The 23,160-nt window shown below is 38.8% G+C and overlaps 1 protein-coding gene across 3 annotated transcripts in view; it reads right to left on the bottom strand.

The window, feature by feature from the left end:
• LOC113617614 (FYN-binding protein 1-like) overlaps positions 1-21,484 on the bottom strand; it is a 127,341-nt gene extending 105,857 nt beyond the window's left edge. For all 3 annotated transcript variants that reach the window (XM_027101225.1, XM_027101228.1, XM_027101226.1), the window contains exon 1: positions 21,384-21,484. Coding sequence is in view for 1 of the 3 variants with exons in the window: in XM_027101226.1 (XP_026957027.1) it covers positions 21,384-21,386 (3 nt within the window). In the remaining 2 variants the exon portion in view is untranslated. The remainder of the gene's footprint in view (positions 1-21,383) is intronic.
• Between the last annotated feature and the right edge of the window lie 1,676 nt (positions 21,485-23,160).

The raw sequence follows: 23,160 nt of genomic DNA, 5'->3' as shown, positions 1-23,160 counted from the left end.
TTCCTGTCATCCTTAGTTTAGATAATGTGAAAAGTTGCTACGACTAAATAAAAAACAAATTAGCGATAGTAGCTAAGGGGTCACATAAGCCACAAGTAACCAGTGTGTTCTCAAAAAAGGCCGAATGAACACACGTCATAGAGGTCAACCAAGTAGGTTGGCGGAACCGTCATGGATTCCTCATTACTACTTTTAGAAGAATGTGGCATTTCTGACTCTAAGTCTGAGCGATGCTATTATGAAAGTGAACTTTAAAATGTGTGAACAAAATCAGGTTGCTGAGGGGATTGTTATCAGTTATTTTTCCCAGACAGAAGTCAACATCTCATGGCGGGGGAGGGGGAGAGGGGGAGAGGGGTTACTAGGATATTTTAGCACTTGCGCAAGCAGCCATTCTTCATCTGTCAAAGAACTGTAAGTGCAGAAAAGAGACTGACATGTTGAGAAAGAAGTTTGAATGTGGAATTTATCTATTTGACCAATATTAATTAAGCTTCTGGTACGAACTGGCCACTGGATTAGGGGCTTTTTAAGCAGACGGAGACAAGTTGGGCCAGGATCTGCATTCGGGGACTGCTATTCTGGTTGGGGGAGATAGATCAGAGTCAAAAAAAAAGTTTTCCTGGTCATATGATGCCTCAGTGAGGGCACAGAACAAATACCCAGTCCTTTGGGAAGAGACCAGGGTTTAGGAGTCAGAAAAGCCTCCTTAGAAGAGGTGAACCTTAAGTTCACTGTTGAAATGTGTCTCCCAGATTGACAGGGTATTCTAACTATTTTAAATATTCCTGTTAGAGTGAACAAAGATATGGTTGGAGACACAGTCTAGAATAACACTGTCCAATGTGGTAGCCGCTAGTCACATGTAGCTTTGCTTAAACTTACGTTGATTACAGCAAAATACAATCTAACATTTAGTTCTTTGGTTTCCCTAGCCACATTTTAAGCTCTCAACAGGCACACGTGGCTGGTGGCCATTGCACTGGACAGCACAGGCACACAACATCTCCATCACCACAGAAATTTCTACTGTTCAGGGCTGGGGAACTGAAAGCAGACAAGCACTGCTAGAGGGTCAGTTTTAAGGGGTGCGTGGCAAGAGCTAAGCCTGGGGGTAGAGGTTGCAGCCAAAGGATGGAGGTCTCACATGTCATACCACAGAGTTCAGACTTTACCTACTGGGCTAGGCATGAGCAAAATTTTCTGTAAAGGGCCAGATTATAAATATTTTTGGCTCTCAGGACCACATAATATTTGCTGAAACTATACAACTCTACTGTTGTAGCATGAGATCAACCACAGACAATATATAAATGAACAAGTGTGACTGTGTTCCAATAACATTTTATCTGTAAAAACTGACAATGGGCTGTATTCAGCCCACAGACCACAGTTTGCTGACCCCTGCACTAGGCCGTTAGGAACCCCCTGAAGGGTTTGAAGCCAGAAAGTTGCATAATTAGATGTGTGCTTTAGAAAGACCATTCTAGTAGCAGAATAAGGATGGATTTAAGGAGTGTGAGATGCAAGACTGTTAATAGTCCTGTCAAAGAGGATAAGGGCCTGAATTCTGAATGCAGCCTATTGAATGCGGCTGGAGAGAAGGGAATGTGTATGAGCTTTTAAGTTAGGTGGTGGGGCACTGGTGGCAATGGAGATTAAACGACATGGAAGTACAAGGCTCAGGGGACTGGGTAGGCGGTGGCTGTGTCATCTTGGCTGCACCAAGTTATACAATATAGGAAGAACAGATCTGGAGAAGGATGATGACTTCACTTTGGGTCAGGTGGCATTTGAGATGCCACACATGTTGAGTCATTAGCAGAGGGTATTGAGAGTGACAGAAAATACCCAGAGAGGGCGGGCAGAGGGAGAGGGAGGTAAATGATGGTGCTTTGAGTGTTACCAAAATGGAAGACATTTGGTAACAAGAAGGAATTGTTACAGGCACAGGGAGGAAAACCAGGGAAGGATGGCATTGCAGAAATCAGGGGAAGATTGTCAAGTGCTATTGAGAAGATTAAGAGGATTCCATTATGTTTGGCAATTAGGAGTCATTTTTAGAATGTTTTCCTGAATAGATTTCATAAAAGGAAATAAGATATACTAGTGGAATGATAGCTATGACTTTTCATGTTCTTGGTTTGTGTGTGTGTGTGTGTGTGTGTGTGTGTGTGTGTGTGTGTGTGTTTTAAGCATTAGGATTCCTTAAAAGCAAGGAGAAGGTTAGGGTCCTTTGAATCTGCCCTTGTACATTGATATGGTCCAGCAATCACTCTATTTGTGGCTGGAAGGGCAGGTGAGATCTTGACTGGTCTTTTATGAGGTGATCTTTGTGCAAACCTCTTGAGAGAGCTTCATGCTTTGAGTGCCAGAAAGCAGCTAGATAGCCTCTTAAAATGATATGTTTTCTGATTTTAGGGTATGTGAGAACAAAAATGGACTTCTTAAGACAAGGAACCCTCGAGTTTTATGTAAGAACCACGTTTGATATATATAAATGTTTTATCCTGAGTCCACCTTAATAAAAAAAAACTAGATAATAACAGCTTTAAAATAGAATCATGTGATTTGGGAGTACTCCATTTCACAATTTAATGGTCAAAGGATTAGTCATCCCTTCAATGGAGGAGTTTCAAATGATTTATAGCCACCTCGAAGAGGTTTATATTAGGAAAATATTTTACATGCCTAGTGGATGAATATAACTCACTCAAACTTTGCATGATTTGCCGTTTAAAATTTTGTCTTAAAATATGGAAAAACTGACACAAACATGCTTGTGGTTTTCAAGAGTATTTCGTGAGAGAATAAGAATTGGTATTTGTTCCTGAAGGAATTGCTTTAGTAGAGCATGAAGATCTAAGGAACACACATTTCTGAACACTTTAAATGACTTTTACCTCTCTAAACCACAGCAAGGGAAAAGTGAAGTTGAATGACAATAACACAACAATAATAGCAATAACAACAAAAATAAAAGAAGGACCTTCTTCATCACCAGTGACCAGTTGGCTCACTAGGTTGGATGACGGAGATTAGCCCTATTAGATATCAGAATATATTATACAATAATAATTGAAACGGTATGACACTACAAAAATAAGATACAGATGGCTCAGAAGAGAGCCATAATATATGATAATCTAAAAATAACAAAAATAGGGAAACAGAATATGCAAATAGATATTATTTTAACTTCACAGTGAATTACTTCTGTAAGTCAAAATAAGTGGCAAATAGACTGTAAAATTAAAAGGAGGGCTTCCCTGGTGGCGCAGTGGTTGAGAGTCCGCCTGACAATGCAGGGGACACGGGTTTGTGCCCTGGTCCGGGAAGATCCCACATGCCGCAGAGCGGCTGGGCCCGTGAGCCATGGCCGCTGAGCCTGCGCGTCCGGAGCCTGTGCTCCGCAACGGGAGAGGCCACAACAGTGAGAGACCCGCGTACCACACACAAAAAAAAATTAACCTAATGTAACTGAGAGTGTTCAATAGTAATTGAAGAAAATTTATTTAAAATGGTTCTTTAATATTGTCTTATTTATTAAGTAATTAACCTGAAAAATGTAAAAATCCCATTCTGTCAGTGTATATACAGTACTAACAAATTTATTTATTTATTTTTTAATTACCTTTAGGACTTTAAGAAAATCATCCAGATTCAGAAAACAACTATCAATTATATGCATGAAAATGTTTATTGCAATTTTTCTAATTGGAAGAATCCTGGCCGTAACCAAAATATCTAAGTAAATTATGATATCTTAACGTCATGGAATGTGTTGCAATCGTTAAAAGAACTGTGAGCAACATGTAACAACATGGAAGAATGTTCATGAATTACCTTTAAGTGAAAAAATGCTATGACAATTATGTAAGAATATATATATATATATATATATTCACTTGTAGATAAAGAATGAATGGGGCTTCCCTGGTGGCACAGTGGTTGAGAGACCGCCTGCCGATGCAGGGGACACAGGTTCATGCCCCGGTCCGGGAGGATCCCACATGCCATGGAGCGGCTGGGCCCGTGAGCCATGGCCGCTGAGCCTGCGCGTCCGGAGCCTGTGCTCCGCAACGCGAGAGGCCACAGCAGTGAGAGGCCCGCGTACCGCACAAAAAAACAAATGAATGGTCATATGATATAAGGGAAATAGTTATGACTGTATTATTTCTCTTTTCAAATTTCTTTTATTTTGCATAACAGACACAAAAAGAAAAAAAATCCATTGTGCACAGGAGAAGAGGCAAGGAAGCAGAAGTCAACCAACATAAATTCATTCTGAATTTTTTAGAAAACGTCGAAGCATATATCTTAAGAGAAAGGCTCCTAGCAACAATTTAGTACAGTTAACTAGTAATCTGATACTAACCTACTAACAGCCACCTAGAGAAAGATAGACTCATTTTAACTTTATGAAACAAAACAGTAAGTTCCCATCATGCCCTACCTCTAGGCTATTCTAGTGCCATTTCTTTGTAGCCTAGAGAGTCAGCCAGGTGAAATGGTTTAGGCAGAGGCCCTGGAGCCAGTCTGGGTTTGGTTTTTAGTTCTACCACTTACTTGCTCGTTGCGAATTGTTTAGTTTCCTTTGGTTTCCAGATCCATAATATGGAGTAAAAGTAGTATATCTCCCAGAGTTGTAAGAATTTAATGAACTGCTATTTTTAAAACACAGCACAGTGTCTGGCATATAGGAAGCACTTACTAAGATGTTAGCTATTGTCACTATATTTCTTATTTCCTTAGTACAAAATTTGAAAAATGATTCAAACCTCGATATAGCTCCGGACAGTGCTATACTAAAAGGAGGAAGATAGAAACAATCCATTTTTCTAGTCCTAAAGAAACGTACACTTTTATTGCCAAGATTATCTAGCCTATTAATCTATTATTTGAGATTCCCTGAAAGTTTTTGATAGGAACAAGTAAGATGTTTCTATAAAATCAGGAAGCCACTTAAAAATTTACAGTGCAAAAAAGTGAACTCATAGAAACTCCTTGAAGTAGATTTATTAAAGATAATTCTCGAATATGAGTAAAGAATATTTCTTTTTGCTCTTAAAGAATCAAAAATCTAGTTTTATTTCCATGAAATAAAAATGTCGATAAAAACTTCCAATACCCATCTAGGGAACCTGAACCTTCCCTGCTCTGCAGAGACTATACCAATTACTCATTATGAACCCTTGGGAAATGTCAATGACAAAATCTCAGATAAAACTGCGTGAGCTGAGAGGTTGGCTTACAGTTTCTGAAATAAGAATTCTGTGTTATAATCTCTGTGTTTCCCATGATTTAGCAAAAATGGATTGGCACGTATACACTCATTTCTGTCTCAAGTGAGAATTTTGTTTTAAACTATGTAGTTACTAATTAAATCAAGAAGATATTTACTTTAATCAGATTAGGCTCACGTAAAATTATGAGTCAAACAGCAAACATGTATTGGCAGCTTAAGGTATGCAAGATAGCATGGAAGGATGCAAAATAACTGGGGAGAAAATGCATTTGAATATTAGAGGTGCTTGATGAGAATTTCAAGGCATTGACAAGAGAAATGCTGAAGGCATGGCAAGTCAAGGGGGATTAAGAGTGGGGTAATATAGTCTGAAGTCAGGGAGCCTGATTCCTCCAGCTCCATTTTTCGTTCTCAAGACTGCTTTGGCTATTTAGGGTCTTTTGTCTTTCCATACAAATTGTGAAATTTTTTGTTCTAGTTCTGTGAAAAATGCCAGTGGTAGTTTGATAGGGATTGCATTGAATCTGTAGATTGCTTTGGGTAGTAGAGTCATTTTCACAATGTTGATTCTTCCAATCCAAGAACATGGTATATCTCTCCATCTGTTTGTATCGTCTTTAATTTCTTTCATCAGTGTCCTATAATTTTCTGCATACAGGTCTTTTGTCTCCTTAGGTAGGTTTATTCCTAGATATTTTATTCTTTTTGTTGCAATGGTAAATGGGAGTGTTTTCTTAATTTCACTTACAGATTTTTCATCGTTAGTATATAGGAATGCCAGAGATTTCTGTGCATTAATTTTGTATCCTGCTACTTTACCAGATTCATTGATTAGCTCTAGTAGTTTTCTGGTAGCATCTTTAGGATTCTCTATGTATAGTATCATGTCATCTGCAAACAGTGACAGCTTTACTTCTTCTTTTCCGATTTGGATTCCTTTTATTTCTTTTTCTTCTCTGATTGCTGTGGCTAAAACTTCCAAAACTATGTTGAATAATAGTGGTGAGAGTGGGCAACCTTGTCTTGTTCCTGATCTTAGTGGAAATGCTTTCAGTTTTTCACCATTGAGGACGATGTTGGCTGTGGGTTTGTCATATATGGCCTTTATTATGTTGAGGAAAGTTCCCTCTGTGCCTACTTTCTGTAGGGTTTTTATCATAAATGGGTGTTGAATTTTGTCAAAAGCTTTTTCTGCATCTATTGAGATGATCATATGGTTTTTCTCCTTCAATTTGTTAATATGGTGTATCACATTGATTGATTTGCATATATTGAGAAAAAAAAAAAGGTCATGAAGAACCTAGGGGTAAGATGGGAATAAAGACACAGACCTACTAGAGAATGGACTTGAGGATATGGGGAGGGGGAAGGGTAAGCTGTGACAAAGTGAGAGAGTGGCATGGACATCTATACACTACCAAACATAAAATAGCTAGCTAGTGGGAAGCAACCGCATAGCACAGGGAGATCAGCTCGGTGCTTTGTGACCAACTAGAGGGGTGGGATTGGGAGGGTGGGAGGGAGGGAGATGCAGGAGGGAAGAGATATGGGAATATATGTATATGTATTACTGATTCACTTTGTTATAAAGCAGAAACTAACACACCATTGTAAAGCAATTATACTCCAATAAAGATGTTAAAAAAAAAAAAAAGAGTGGGGTAAGAGTGAAAGGTGGAAGGTTTCTCGAAGGAAGAAAATGGGAGCCATGCATTAAAGGAAGGGTCAGAGCTGGTTGGGCAGAGCAGAAAGTGGAGAAGTAGCACAAGTATTGCTACAAGAGGCACATATGGAAGATCTTAAACTCTCTGTAGTGATATGTCTAGAAAAATAATTACTAAAATGTTAACTGCGTTTTTTTTTTTCAGATAGTGAAATTTTTACTTTCTCTACATTTTCCTATACTTTCTCTACATTTTCCTTTACTTTCTCTACATTTTTGGAAAATATTCATCATCATGATGCATCTCACTTTTATAAGAGGGGAAAACAATAAAGCTACATACTTTTAGAGGAAAAAACATTTTTTGCTGATATCTCAGTGGATAAATGGAAGCTGTATAAATAAATGCACTGGTTAAGAATATAAAAAGTGGAGTATTGTACTAAAATACCCAGCTCCCTTTGCCCAGTTTTTTGACCTTAAACTTTTTACCCCACTTTTTATTATGAAAAATTGCAAGCATGTCCAAAAGTTGAAATTGGAATTGAAAGTGAATGCCAAAATACATCCCCCCTCCCCAGATTCTACAATTGTTTGCATTTTGCTATTCTTGCTTTTGCTTTATATCTATTCATTTATCCATTCATCTTTGTTTTTTGATGCATTTCAAAGTGAGTTGCAGACATGTATACCCTGTTTGATACTAAATTTTATCCACCCACCAATTCCCTCTGCACACATACACTAGTCCAGAACCTTCCAGCCGGCTGTTATGCACTGAAATCTGATCTCATTTCCCATATCTAGACACAGCTTCCAATCCAAACACATCCCAAATCAGCTGACAACCCAGAAGGCAGTTTGCCAAACTTTACCCTGACTGTTTCTCTATATCCAGAACTACGTAATTTATTCAACTCATAGGATATTAAAGCCAGAAAGGGAAACTATCTGCTCTGGGATCAGCAACTCCAACCTTTCCAGGAACTAAGCAGGTAGTATAAAATGTGGGTGTCTCCTGTAAGATAATCCGGTGGATCTGATAACGAAGACTGACCCGCCTCCGTGTGGGGAGGCGACAAGGAGCAGCAGAATGACCCAGGGAGTTGAGAAAACAGAATTAACACTGGGGCAAGGCTTCCAGCCTCAGCCTATGGTTCCAAGGGCCTGGCATTTTAACCACAGCTCCCTTCTTGTCTCCTCTGAGGGCCTAGGACACCTCTTAAAGGCACGTATTTGTTAGAATAACTGAAAGTGTACGCTGTTAAGTAGAATCTTTCTTTACTTAAAAGTATTTATGGATGCAGTATTTATTGCCTCTCAGTTAAACACAGACCTTAATGGTACAAACAGTAGCACAGATATTATAAATGCAATGATGTGATATATGTCTAGTTTTTGCACGTTGCTTGCCCAAGAAGGCAATATTCCCCACTTCTGGTGGATTGACTACCTGTCTGTAATGAACCCAAAGAAGAGAGAAACTGATCAAAGGGTAGATGTAGCGTCATTTCTCAGAAATGTGCCTGCATATATATATATATTTTTTCTTGGTCTGTGTGGCTTACAAATTAAATAGAAGGCGTTACCGTGTGGAAGTGGGGAAGAACGGTGAGAAAAATGGGATGTAGAAGGGTCAAGATGTATAGAAACTATGTCTGGTTTTTCATGCCCATTAGCCACCTAGACATGGTTATTTGGCCTACTTTCTGGAACTTCCTCCCTCTCTCCTTGCCCTGCTTATCAAATTCAACCAGTGTTTGCTCAGGTTGGCTAGCTTTTACATCTACTGAGAACTGAAACCATCTATTGATACTTTTCACATGTGCCGTAGCTACAGGTGGACGTTGCTTAGCAATCAGAAGTTACAACAATTCTACCCTCACAGTCTTTTCTTTGTATGCTTGATAATTAACAAGAGATAGTTTGGAAACTTCCCCCTCCCCCAACCCCCCTCCCCACCCCGGGAAACTAATTTAAACAGTGTGTATCTCAGCCTTACTGTGTTGGTATAGCTAGTTCTGCTACTAAAAAAAAATTCCACCCAGGCCTGAAACGCTGTCTCATGCAGTTGTGGGTACATGTGATAAAATTAGTTTCTTTTGGGTGAATGTTCTCTTGTGATAAAGTAAACTCAACTCCTTTTCTTCCAAAGTTATAATGAATAAAATTGCCAGTAGTTCTTTTGGACTATGCCCATACATTGATAAATCAAAATGTATTAATGTAAGTTAAACCTCCTAAATGTCTATCTAGTAAAGGGTTTTTACAAGATTTCACATGAATTCTTTCAACTTAATGTCTGTCATAGATCAAATTCAGCAGATGTTTATTTCAACTCCACTTCTTTTGATTTCTACCAGGATTTACATAAGGATTGAATTTATTGTTGGCTTATCAGTTTTTGTAGCTCAAAACTGACTACAGACCAGTGATTCTGAGCTGTGGTTTTACAATCTCACTAGCTGGTTTTAAAAGCCATATAGTAAAATTCTGAACATGTTAATTAAAAATGTTACTTTTTATTGAATTAATATTTAAAAGAGCATATAGCATTTTGAGGAAAAAGTGAGTCATAGAAAGCAAAAGGTCCCAATATGAAAAAAAGAGAAAAATTCTTTAAATGCTTTTAAAATTCCCATTCTCAAAACACTAATTTTGGCTGGTTTGTTTTGCAAGTTCTTTGCATATTTTGCTTATAAAATAAATAAATAACTTAGAAAAATTTTGTGTAGCTTTTGCTATGCAACAGGCATTATTCTGAAGACATTCATTTGTAAACCTAAATAAGCCTCATAACAACCTTACTAAGTAGTAGGTATAGTTATTCATTTTTTACACATAGGGAAACCAAGGCACAGAGAGGGTAAATTGATCAAAGTCACATAGCTGAAAATGGGCAGCACTGAGATTCAAATAAGGAAGTCCAACTCCAGACCAGACTCACTTTAAACTCTATTCACTAGAAGTTTACCAGTTTCCACTTAGAGTTCCCGAAACACTGGGTAAGACTTGGCATAAGTGATCATCAAAATGGGTTAAGCAATAAATAAATAACTAAAGCAAACTTTGGATGTTTGAATCATTCAGGGAACTTAAAAAAAAAAACAGTAGCTGACCCCCACCCAGGCCAGCCTGAATCAATATCTCTGGGGTGGGGCTTATGTAACTGTGTATTTTAAAGTCAAACAGCCGATTCCAATGTGCTGCCAGATCGAGAGCCACTGATCAAAACTTCTAGCTAAGTCTTAGTACAGGGGATCTAAAACTTGAGCATGCATCAGAATCACTTGGAGAGCACGTTAATACACAAGCGGCTGGGTCTGACTCCCAGAACTTACTCAGTCTTGGGTGGAGCCCAAAGATTTCCGTTAAGTTCCCAGTTCAATGATGTTGATGCTGCTGGTTTAGTGACCACACTTTGAAAACTACTGTCTTAATAAGCTGGGATAGGGATAAAGGTGGGTAATAGAGACCTGGAGGAAACTGGACTAATTCTAGTATCTCATCAGCCCTGATGCTGACATATTTCCACTACTTTGTTGATTTACCCAATAACACTGACTGAGGATGAGAGAAGAAAAGAAAAAGGAAAAATATGAAGCTAAAGGGAAGTGAGGGAAAAGATAGAAGAGGAACTAACTTCTTCAGTAAACTAAATTTGTGAATTTCTCACCGACCTAATCACCTGTCAATGATAGAATACGAAATGAGAAAATTTAACGATAGTGACACTCAAAAAGAAATGCACCTTTCTATGTCAGAAGCAGAAAAGAAACATAAAATAGTGAGTGAGACTGGAAGACTGGAGGGCTGGCAAGGCGGGCTGTTGGTTTAGGGTACAGAAGTATTTATTAATTCAGCTCCTATAGGTAATCTGAGAACCTGAGCTATAGTCACTCTTTGAAACCAAGGGCAAGGGCAGTTATGCTTTTTTCCCATCCTTAGCACCATGAAAGGAGACCAAATGATCAATGCTAAGAATTGCCTGGGGATAGACCAGCAGTTCTCAACTGAGGATGAGAACATGGCAAGGGAAGGGGGGGAGCACATTTTGTAATATCTGGAAATGCTTTGTGTTGTCACAATGAGGGGGACAAGGGTGCTACTGGATCTATTGGGTTGGGACCAGAGATTCTGCGAAACATCCTACAATGCAGAAAAGTGCTAAAGCTGAGAAATGCTGGGCTAGAACCAGGATCTGGACCAAGATGCCAGTTGACTTAGTAATGAATATACTAAATGTGCCAAATTATTGTGGGCCTGTATCAGCTGTCAATACAGACCTGGTTCTGGGCTGGAGGAACCTCCGAAAGAAGTAGTAGAGGTAAGCACAATATTAGAGATGGCAGATAGAAAGCGAAAACTAAGCAATCAACCAAAAAACCTTCTCAGTTGGGTCTACCACACAATTCCAAACTACAGGAAGAAGACTATTAATAAGAAATAAAAACACAATGAAATCAACAATTGAAAGGTGGGTTTACCTCAAATTAAATTAAAATAATAGAACAATCTGAAAGTGACCTTAAGAATTTAGGATATATCAAGAAAAAGAATGAATAATACCTATAGGAGAGCATAAGAATATTTGAAACAAAAATGGGCAGACATTAGGCAAAAACAGGTGATTATCAAAAGCAACCAATTTTAAAAACTGGAGATAAAAACTTAACCATTGAAACGTAAATTCAATATATGGGATAAAATATGGTTTGGACACAGATAGGGTGAGCAACTATCCTGGTCTGTCTGGGACTGAGAAGTTTCTAGGGCATGGGACGTTAGTGCTAAAACTGGGAAAGTGCTGGGCAAACTGAGACAATTGGTCATCCTAGACACAGATGAAGAAAAACTTAGTGAACTGGAAGAAAAAGTCAATAAACTGATTTAGCATTCATCACAGAGGAACACAGATAAACAAATTTGGAAGAGAAGTTAAAATCACGTAGGATAGATTGAGTCTATCTAGCCTTTACCTAACAGGGATTCTAGAGAAACAAACTAGGAAGGAGGAAATGGTAGAGTAATAGTTTTTGAAGAAATAGTAGCTGAGAATCTTTTAGAATTGAAGAAAATCATTAGATTTTACGTCAGGGGTTGGCAACTACAGTCCATGGGCCAAATCCAGGCTGCCACCTGTGTTTATAAATAAAGTTTTATTGGAACACAGCCACAGCCATTTGTTTATGCCATGTCTACAGCTGCTTTCATCTACAAAGATAGAGCTGAATAGTTGTAACAGAGACCACAAAACCTACAAAGCCTAAAATATTTACTATCTGGCTCTTCACAGAAATGTTGTAGATCCCTGCTTTAAATTGCTACTCTGAGTACCAAGCAGGACAAATAAAAATCAGTTCACATGCCTATGAAGCATAGTAAAGCTGTAAAGCACAAAGACAAAGAGACATCTTGAAAGGAATGACAGAATTTCACCTACAAGGTAAGACAATTAGACTTGATAGCATACAATTCAGCAACACTAGAAGGCAGAAGCCAATGGGGTAAGTCTGTAAAGTGCTGAGGAAAAGTAACTACCAATTTAGAATATTTATATACGGCTAAACAATCATTTAAGAGTGAAGTCAAAATGAAAGTGTTTTCAGTTATACAAAACCCAATATACATTGTAGTATATAATATTACTCTTCTTCCAAATGGGTATCCATCTCTGCTATTACCCTGAATGCATAAAAATTATACATCCCTACATCTCTGTCCTGTTTAGCTGAGGCATGACTATGCAACTTATTTTGGCTGATTAAATGTGAGTAAAAGTGAAGTACATCTCTTCCAAGCAAAAGTGTTAAGAACTAGAAATAGGGTTGGAAGGTTATGTTAAATGGGTAATTGCGTTTTGTTTAGGTTCTTGCTGTGTTTGGGAGAATATTAACAGAAATACTAAATAGTTGTAGAAATTGTTAGAAAATAGGTAAGAGCATGTGTACTTGGGTAAGAAGATATATGAATCCAGAGCACAAGAGTAAGATGTAAGAAACAGTGATAAACATGGAGTTTTACGAAGTATAGGGACCAGTATGACAGAGTTAAGAGCTTAGAAGCAGAGTCACACATATGTGGGAAATGGACATATGACAAAGGAGGCAACAGAAAGAAGTAGGGGAAAGAAACAGACTAAAATAAATGGTACTTGACAATTGGTTATCCATTGGGAATATATTAGATGCCTACCTCACACCACAAGTATAAATAAAGTCCTGATTATTAAAGACCTAAATATGAAAAGCAAATCTTTAAAATATTTAGAGAAAAGGTTAGGAAAACAGCTTTAACATTTGAGAGTAGGGAATAACTTTTTTCAAAATGACATCAAAGCAGAAATGATAGACTTATTGTAAAATTTGACAGCATTAAGATTGAAAACTTCTGTATAAAAAAGAGACACTAAAAATAAAGTAAAAAAGAAGCCATAGATTCAGAGCATAAAATTAGCAATGCACTAACTGACATAGAATTAATGCCTAGAATATATAAGGAATTCCTGTAAATCAACGTGAAAAGATAATCTGTAAGAAAATGAACATAGCACATGAGGCGAATTTACAGAAGAGTTATCTGAACAGTCAATAAGCTTATGAAAACACATTCCATCTTAGTAATAATCAGGAAAATTGAAACCAAAATGAAGTAGAGTTTTGCTATGCCGACAAGGGCTTAATTTCCAAAATAGACAGACAGCTCATACAGCTCAATATCAAAAAAACAAACAACCCAATCAAAAAATGGGCAGAAGACCTAAAAAGACATTTCTCCAAAGAAGACACAGATGGCCAACAAGCACATGAAAAGATGCTCAATATCGCTAATTATTAGACAAATGCAAATAGTATGGAGTTTTCTTAAAAAACTAAAAATAGAGTTACCATATCATCCAGCCATCCCACTCCAGGGCAAATATCCAGAAAAGACGAAAACTCTAATTCAGAAAGATACATACACACCGATGTTCTTAGCGGTACTATTTACAATAGCCAAGACATGGAAGCAGCCTAAATGTCCATTGACAGATGAATGGATAAAGAAGATGTGATATATCTGTATCTATATCTAATAGAATATTGCTCAGTAATAAAAAAGAATGAAATAATGCCATTTGCAGCAACATGGATGGACCTAGAAATTATCATACTAAGTGAAGTAAGTCAGATAAAGACAAGCTTTTATGATATCACTTATATGTGGAATCTAAAAAAATAATACAATCAACTTATTTACAAAACAGAAACAGGCTCACAGATATAGAAAACAAACTTATGGTTTACCAAAGGGGAAAGGAGGGGAAGGGATAAATTAGGAGTTTGGGATTAACAAATACACACCACTGTATATAAAATAAATAAACAACAAGGATTTACTGTATAGCACAGGGAGCTATATTCAATACCTTGAAATAACCTATAATGGAAAAGATTTAGTTATCTACACTATATATAAACTAAATCACTTTGTTGTACACCTGAAACTAACACTGTATTGTAAATCAAGTATAGTTCAGTTAAAAAAATTTTTTAATGAAGTAGAGTTTTGCATATAATAAATTCTCAAAACTCTATCAATAAACTTGACAAAACCAAGTTTTAGGGATGATGCAGAGAAAGGGCAACTCTCATACAAGGTTGGCGAGAGATAAATTGATACAATGATTTTAGAGAACAATTTGCTAACATCCAGTAAATTTAAAGGTGCCCAGACCCTCTATGCAAAAGAACATTTATTCTAGTACTGTTCAAAATGGAAAATAATGACAGCGAATTCAACGTTGGAGAATAGATGAATAAATTGCAATATAATTACACAGAAATTCAATAGTTGAACCAGAGCTGCATGGGTCCAAATGGATACATATTGAAAACATACCAATGTCAAGTGAAAGATTGCAAATGCAGAAATCATAAAAATAAACTGGGCAAAACAATATTATATAGTATCTTATGGATACAGGCAGATGAAATAAAAATATAAAAACATGGCGGAGAAGGTGAGACAGCACTATCAGAGCAGGTGTTCCTCTGCTTGTGGAAAGAGGGGTATGGAACTGGGAAGGGCAAAAAGAGGGCTTCAACTTTGCCTTTTTTAGTTTTGAAAAGATGGCAAAATGGCAATAATATGAAAAAATGGTAATATGTGTGGACTCTGGGTGGTGAGTATGTGAGCATTTGTTATGTTATTTGTTTCTTAACATACCATAGTATTTGAAAAAGAGAAGCGCATGAGAAAGAAGGGGCAGATGGAATGCACCTCCAAGAATTAGGGAAGTGATATTGAAGTTACTAAATCCAGAGCTGGAGCCCCACACCCGTTCGCTTCAAGAGCAAGTGTGTTGTACATTTAGTGGCTGCTCATACGTGCTCTAAACAAGTGCCTCTCATTTCCTCCTACGCGCATTTACCTGTGAATGAACGAGGTCTAGAATTTGAACCTCTCGCTCTTGGCTTAAAACTTGCTTGTCCATCGACAGATGAATGGATAAAGAAGATGTGGCACATGTATACAATGGAATATTACTCAGCCATAAAAAGAAACGAAATTGAGTTATTTGTAGCGAGGTGGATGGACCTAGAGTCTGTCATACAGGGTGAAGTAAGTCAGAAAGAGAAAAAGAAATACTGTATGCTGACACATATATATGGAATTTAGGGAAAAAAAGATGGTACTGACGAACCTAGTTGCAGGGCAGGAATAAAGAGGTAGACGTAGAGAATGGACTTGACATAGGGTGGAAGGCGAAGCTGGGGTGAAGTGAGAGTAGCATCGACATATATACACTATCGAATGTAAAATAGTTGGCTGGTGGGAAGCAGCCACATAGCACAGAGAGATTAGCTCGGTGCTTTGTGACCACCTAGAGGGGTGGGATAGGGAGGGTGGGAGGGAGAGAGACGCAAGAGGGAGGGGATATATGTGTATGTATAGCTGATTCACTTTGTTATACAGCAGAAACTAACACACCATTGTAAAGCAATTATACTCCGATAAAGATGGTTTTTTTTTAAAAAAAAGAAAAACGTGGGACTCAAAAACAAAAAAACTCGCTTGTCATAACAGAGGAGCTTTTTTTTTTTTTTAACATATTGGTACAGACCTTGCAGCAAAGGGGAAGCAGCCCCATTTTGCAGAAGCAGAGGATATAAATAGATCGAGAGTAGAGAGTAGGGGTGTACGTGAAGGGAGTGTGTGGAGGTGAGTGAATTTCTATTTGGGGACAGTAGTGTGTCATTCAGGACTGTGACTGACCCCCTCCAACTTATGTGATAAACACAGGAATCACCGCCCTCCATGAAAGAAGTGGCTTGGAACCCCAGCTTCCAGAGGGACTCTTCTAGCTCAGATTTTATTTTCTGATTTCCCTGGAACACCAGCTCTCAAGTGGACCTCCACTGCAGCCCCTCAAATTATTTGCGGGGCCCCAAACCCATCATCCCCCTCAGAAATCCTTCACAAATTAAACACTTGGCTCTGTTTCAATTTGGGGTCAAAATTTAAAGAATGAGGGAGAGAAAGGCAGTAGTGAAGCTCCACGCCATGGTCAAGGCTTCCTGGGAAGGATGCGCGTCACTTCAGAAGTAGCCCTCCCCTCAAAATGTGAATCGGATAATGACACTCACTCCTTCGGTTGGGAGCCTCCAACGGCTGCCCGGGTGAACAAAATAAGATGAAATTCCTTGTCATGGCCCTCGAGACCCTTCAATATGTGACTGCTGCCTGCTTCTAGAAACCACCTCTTTGCCTCCCTCCTCTTCTCTTGCTTTTCCTCCTGCCACCCTATCTTCTTGCAGGTGCAAGCTGTCCCCTGCCTCTTGTCTTTTGTCCCTGCCATTTCCTGTGCTTGAAATGGTCTTTCCTGCCACCTTCCCTGTGCCCAGCTTATTCTCGCTCTTCGGTGCCGCGATTCTCAACCTGCACCGGACGCCACTTCCCCCGTTAAGGGTTCGAGTTAACTGGTCTTGGCTGGGGCCTTGAGAATGGGTGTGATTTATAAGCTACTCACGCGATTCTAACGTGCATGGAGGGTTGAGAACCAGCGCTGTAAGTATCACGACATCGAAGACCAGACCACTATCTCAAGAGGATGTTTCCTTCGTATATTCTATCTCAGTTCCTTATTTACCTCCTTCAGAGCTCACTGCCTGCTAGTCTACTTATCTGTTTACTTGAATTAACTTTCCGTCTTCCAGGGAACAGTGGTTCTCCAGGTGCGGTCCCTTGACTAGCAGCATCAGCATCACTCGGAACCTTACTAGAAACGCCAATTCCCAGGCTCCTTCCCCAACCCTCCAGGTGATTCAGATGCTTGCTAAAGTTGGACCCACTGCGCTCAGTGTGAGCTCCAGGAAGCCAGGACCCACCTGTCTTCACCCTGCATTCTTGTCCAGCAGAGCCCAACGTGGAACAGGGCCTCAATAAACCCTCATTGAATAGTGATAACACATTTCTTTTGTTAGTTGCTCACGTGTGAACTGCCAGCTGACTGAAAGGAGCAAAACAAACGAATAAAACCCCCAAACCAATTTTTACTTCATTTCTTAAAACCTTCTAAGGTTTATTGATAAAAGATTTTTCCCCTCACTAACTGGGAACATACAAAAATTTGTGCATGATTCGATATCTGCCCCTCCCTCTTTTTCAGAAAATCTACAACTTGAAAGGTACCTAAACATACTTGTCGTGTGGACAGGTATCATTCTGTTATTTCCAGTTAAGGCTGTTAAGTGACATCATTTGTCTAAGGTCACAGATTAAGTCAATTTCCACAGGACCATCTGTTTGAGAAGTAGAATCTTACTGTCGCTGCCTTCTGCTTCTGAAATGTGGAATCATAAAGAACATTATGGAACACCTAGCCCACCCTCTACCTTAACTGAGCTGCTTGAGAGAGCTGAAAAGCCGAGTCAAGATCCCACTGCGGGTTATGGGGAGGCTGGGCCTGGAGCCCAGCACTCCTTGCCACCATGTAGCTAAAATCTATCATTCTTTATAGCTGATATCCTTGTCCTTACAAAACCCCACGTACTTTTCCACCTAATTCCCACAAGTTTCTACAGTTCCTCTGCCAATAAGTTATACGAAGATGGTGATAACAGGTGAATTTCCCAATAACCACTTGGGCCATGATGTGGTTCCACTTTCTGATGCTCCCTTCCTGCACTCAGCCTGGAGCAGGCAGAGTTAGTCACACTAGTAACACAGCAGGAGAGCTTGGAGGGAAGGCGAGGCATTTGATCATTGAATCCCCCTCTCTAAACCCTGGAGTGGAGAATCACAAAACCAGGAACCCATTTAGTCTCTTATCCCAGTGGCTCTGCAAGATTTCAATAAAGTGAGCATTCTGAAAATAGGATATAATTCATAACGGTAATAGCAGAAGAAGTTACAACCACTGACTCCCAGATCAAACAGAGGTGGTCACCAGCCTGAGGAAAGGCCCCTGGCCCTCCTGAAAGCCAGTCCCGGGCTTTTCTAGGACCACCTTGCTGTCTTCCTGTGTACCTACTTTTTCTTGCATGCAGCGTAATGCAGAAAAACTCAGGCTCTGAGAGCAGACAGAATTGTGCTCAAATTCCAGAGCTGTGGACTCTGGAAATTCAGTAGCTGTGTGGCTGCGAGTAAGGGAATCACCCTTCCCAAGACTCAGTTTTCTCACCTAGGAAATAGGGACGATAGAAGTAACTAACTATTTGTAAGGATGGTTATAGGGATTTAATGAGATGGCGTATGTCAAGGCTCACAAATGCTAACTTCCATTGTATTCTCCTCTTTGTGTTCATTGAAGTCTTTATGCCTCCTTAGGAAATCATTTATTTGGGGCTGGAAAGAAAGAAACCAACATTCTTTCAGTGTCTGGCTGGGGCCTGCACTTTAATAGGTGCTTTGTAATCACAATTTTATTCACTCCTTAAAACAACCCTGCGAGATAGTTACTGCCATCATCATCAACATCTTCATCACGGTTGGACAAGGAAACAAACTCAGAGCTCAAGTGACTGTTGAAAAAAACATACAACTAGTAAGCAAAGCATAAGAAGCCAGGAATAGGGACTTCTCTGGTGGTTCAGTGGTAAAGAATCCGTCCTGTAACGCAGGGGACACGGGTTCGATCCCTCGTCAGGGAAATAAGATCCCACATGCCGTGTGGCAACTAAGCACACGTGACACAACTACTGAGCCGTTGTACCTCAACTAGAGAGCTTGCATGCTGCAAACCACGGAGCCCGTGCGCCACAACTAGAGAGAAGCCTGTGGGCCACAACAAAGAGCCTGTGTGCCGCAACGAAGACCTGATGCACCACCCCCCCACACAAAAAAAAGCCAGGAATATGGCCTTTTGACTGATCTATGATGTCTTCCAAGGAGAAAAAGTAGAAAGAGTTTTTTCCTTCTTGTAATATGCTATGTGCCTTTCTGTAACTTGTTGTAGAATGTCAGAGGCAATGTTAGGGAGAGAGAAATTAAAGGAAATCTACTTCCTCTTTAAGTATATCCTTGATATGCTACAAAGATAGGCATGTATATACCATAACTGCCACTGGCAAATTCATTTGCCATGCATTATATAGTAGGTAAACTTAAAATATATTGTTTAACAAGAGGGTAACTGTGTTCAGAGTCTAAATATATGTTTTTTCACCTACCTATTCTTCTAGTAGTTCTGACAATGGAAAATTATAAGGCAATGTATATAAAAGAATGCTTATGACAGTCTTGTCTATATTACCATAAAGAAAGAAAAATAAAATAAGCAATCTCAATGTCCAGCTATATGGAACTAAAATAAATTATGGAATACAGTGCAGTCATTAAAAATGATTCATTATTAAAAATGCTATCATAACTCAGATATTATTCAAGATATTTTAAATTATAAAGCAAGTAAGGAAATAGTTTATAAAGTATGATAGTACTTGTAGAAAATTATAATTATAAGATATAGTTTTAAATGACAAAATTCTAAAGGGATCTGTATTAATTTAACAATGATTGCCCCCTAAGTGATAGAACTATAGAAAACAAGTATTGTGTCATTTCTTCATTTCTAAGAAATTTTCTTTAGTAATATGCGTTACTTTTGTAATAAGATGGTGATCTCTTAAGAAAACGTTATATGTAACACCAAACACACACTATCCAATTAAACCTCTCTCCTTTTTTTCTTCTATTACCATCTATTTTTCCCTAAGAAAATGCAAATTACCCTGTCAACCACAGTGCCCTTATTTATTTTTGAAGAGGATATCGTAATTAAGGTCAAGATCTTTTCTAAGAATCCTGGATCTGAAGACCGAGTTTGGAAACACTAGAGGGACTTGTAAATCCCATCTTGATACGTGACCACCCTCCTCTACAGATGGGGCTGCAGGGACAGCCCACGGGCTACCGTTTCCTCTCTGTGGTATTCCCCTCCCCATGACTCTGCAAGTCTGACCTCATCTCTTCTCTCCTTCTCTTTCCCCTGTGGTGAGGTTACGTTCTCTCACCTCTGCCCTTTCCCCATTCTGGTGCAAGAGATTTTAGACTACATACTCATGCCATGAATCTTCCTACCCTCTCTATTCCAGAGCCTACAGTGCACTCCCTGCCCCACTGAGTACCTGCAGGGATCATTGCCTCAGTCCCCATCTTCCCACTGGGAGGTGGCAAAGGAAGTAATCCTCTTCATAACAAGAGAAGGGATAACCAATCTCTATCTTCTAGGGGCTGAGGAGTCTGGGAGGGGTGTGTGGGATAGAAAGTTGACTCTCTTCTAGACCCTGTGAACCTGAGAACACCACACGTATAAGAACACAGCCAATTATACAGCGAAATAATAGGAAACTGTAGCAGAATCTTAATGCTGTAGTTCAGCTACTTTATGGATTAAGCTAGTTTTTATGGTACACTGGGAACCCAGTCATGATTTTAAGTGCGCTCCACATAATGACTTTCAATTAACTTTGGAACACAACCTGTCCCTAAGATTTGGACTACTTGGACTTTGCTTCTCTTAATTAAAATAATAAAATGCATTTTTCTAAACAAAAGAGCTCCTCTTGTAAAATTCACCATGTTGCCAAAATAGCACTCATCCTCAGCAACATTGCCCAACGTATATCACTGGAGTTCTCTTCAGGGCTCCAAAGTGCTCATAAAAGGAAACGACCGCACTTCTGGTTATAGCACCCAACCATCTTAAGAGGCAAGACAAAGAATGCAGCTTTTCTTTCTTTAAGGCATAGCTCTTCCTCTATTCTGAAGGCTAGAATCAGAAAAGGGAACTCTTGCAGCCACAGTCCCTCAGCTGATATAATAAAGCCTTAGCAGCTTTATAAGCAAATGGAAGTATGATGAGATAAGCGAAAATTCCAAAGGCTTGGAGGACCTGGCCGTGAAGCACTCCCACACCTCTCCGCTTTATGTAGAAAAGATTAGACGTTTGCTAGGAGACCAAAGAGAGTCATAAAATCTATTACTTACCATTTTTATTGAAAAGAGTTGACGTGCCTGGCACACAGTGACCCCGAAGATGCTGTAACTCGGACAGTGAATGTGCAACTTAGCTATGCAGGGTGTACTTCCTTTTTTGAACCGTGTGGTCTGTCTAGTTTTCACACATTGATATATAAGGTTTATTTGCATGTTATCTCAGCCCTCGGAGCATTTGTATAACTGGCCAGGTTTATCCAGTTATTATGCTTTAATAATATGAAAACAGCTACAGGTGAAGATTTGAAGTCTTAAATATTGACACAGAATTTTTTAAAAAGTGCCTGAATTGTAAACTCTGTGTATGTTATTAACCCATTTTATATAAAATGTGTGTTTGTGGACCTATCTATGTATCTATTTATTTATCTGCCAAGGACCCACATTAACATGTTAACAGTGGTTCACTTCGGTGGACGTATTATTACAAATAATCCTTATTTTGTACTTTGCTGACTTTCTGACTTTTTAATTTTGAATATATGGCACATTTAAAACAGAACTATAATCTTAAAAAGAGCAAAAAGATCATGATAATTTTAATCATCAATTCCAAATGCATTTAAATCTATCTCACCAATATTTGAACAGTGGACATATTTTAAGCTTATCATAGGACGTTACTCATTTCATTAAAAATATAAAGTACATGTCAGTCTAGGTTCATGCATTAATTTTTTGGTAATATTTGTTAGCACTCAGATGCCTCAATCTTTACACTGGTGAACTAGATATTCTTGAGTTAAGGGCATAATATTTGATCCCAACTAGTCAGAGTTCCCACCAATCTTCTCTAGTGCTTGTTTGAACTCATTCTGGTACATGGATTTTTACCTCCTTTATTTTTAATATATAGTCTATATATATATATATATATATATATATATATATATATACTGATACTAAAGTAATTTTAAGAGTAGAAGATCATCTTCATGTCCTATTGCAAAGGAAAGGCAACTGACTTCTTAATTTTGGGTTGCAAATTTCTAGATCTTGTATGTACTACCGCATTAACCTAGTAGAGAGACACCAATTTTTTTCATTTGATCCTGACCTAGTATTAATTACTACTGTGACAATAAAAATTCTTTATTAAATGGATACTCCCTATTATTTATTTCTTAAAATGAAAATATTTTTCAAAATCAAGATGTGGTTAGAAATATGGATAGAATCATTGCCACGGCAAGGCAGAACGGCAGGGCAAGGGTCAGGTCCCAGGGGTAGAAAGGAATTTGAGATTGCCTTGAAACTGTAGGTATTTTAAAGAGAGGTAGGCTTGAGGGCTTGAGGATAGTCGGGAACTAGGAGGGTAGTCAGAAATTGCACTCTCTGGCACATAATAAATACTCAATGAATTAACGGAGGAGGAAGATCAAAGCAAGGCAGATATGAGAACCGTGCATTCTTTTAGACATAAGCCATTGCCAGAAGACCTTAAAATGGAGACATTCTCTAGCTTAACTGAAAAGCCTCTCATCCACTATCTGTTGGAACAGTACAGTTTAGGGTCTAAAGCAGAGGGTTTTCATCTGGCAGCACGTTAAAATCACCTGGGAAGCTTTTAAAAATCCAAGTTTCCGGGCTTAACCCCAGACCATTAAATAAAAATCTCTACTTTGAGACCCAGGCATCAGTGTTTTTTAAAGTTCCCCAGGTGGCTTCAAAGTGCAGGCAAGCCCAGGCTCTACAAGGAGGAGCAAGTGACTCGTACGAGGAAGATGATAGATTAGGAGGCAATAACTTGATAGTACTGTAGAAATAA

The sequence above is a fragment of the Aethalodelphis obliquidens genome, unplaced genomic scaffold (genome assembly GCF_003676395.1).
Source record: "Aethalodelphis obliquidens isolate GAN/ISIS:26980383/991018 unplaced genomic scaffold, ASM367639v1 scaffold4, whole genome shotgun sequence".
Classification (NCBI taxonomy): Eukaryota; Metazoa; Chordata; class Mammalia; order Artiodactyla; family Delphinidae; genus Aethalodelphis; species Aethalodelphis obliquidens.
This window is presented reverse-complemented; position numbering and strand designations above follow the sequence as displayed.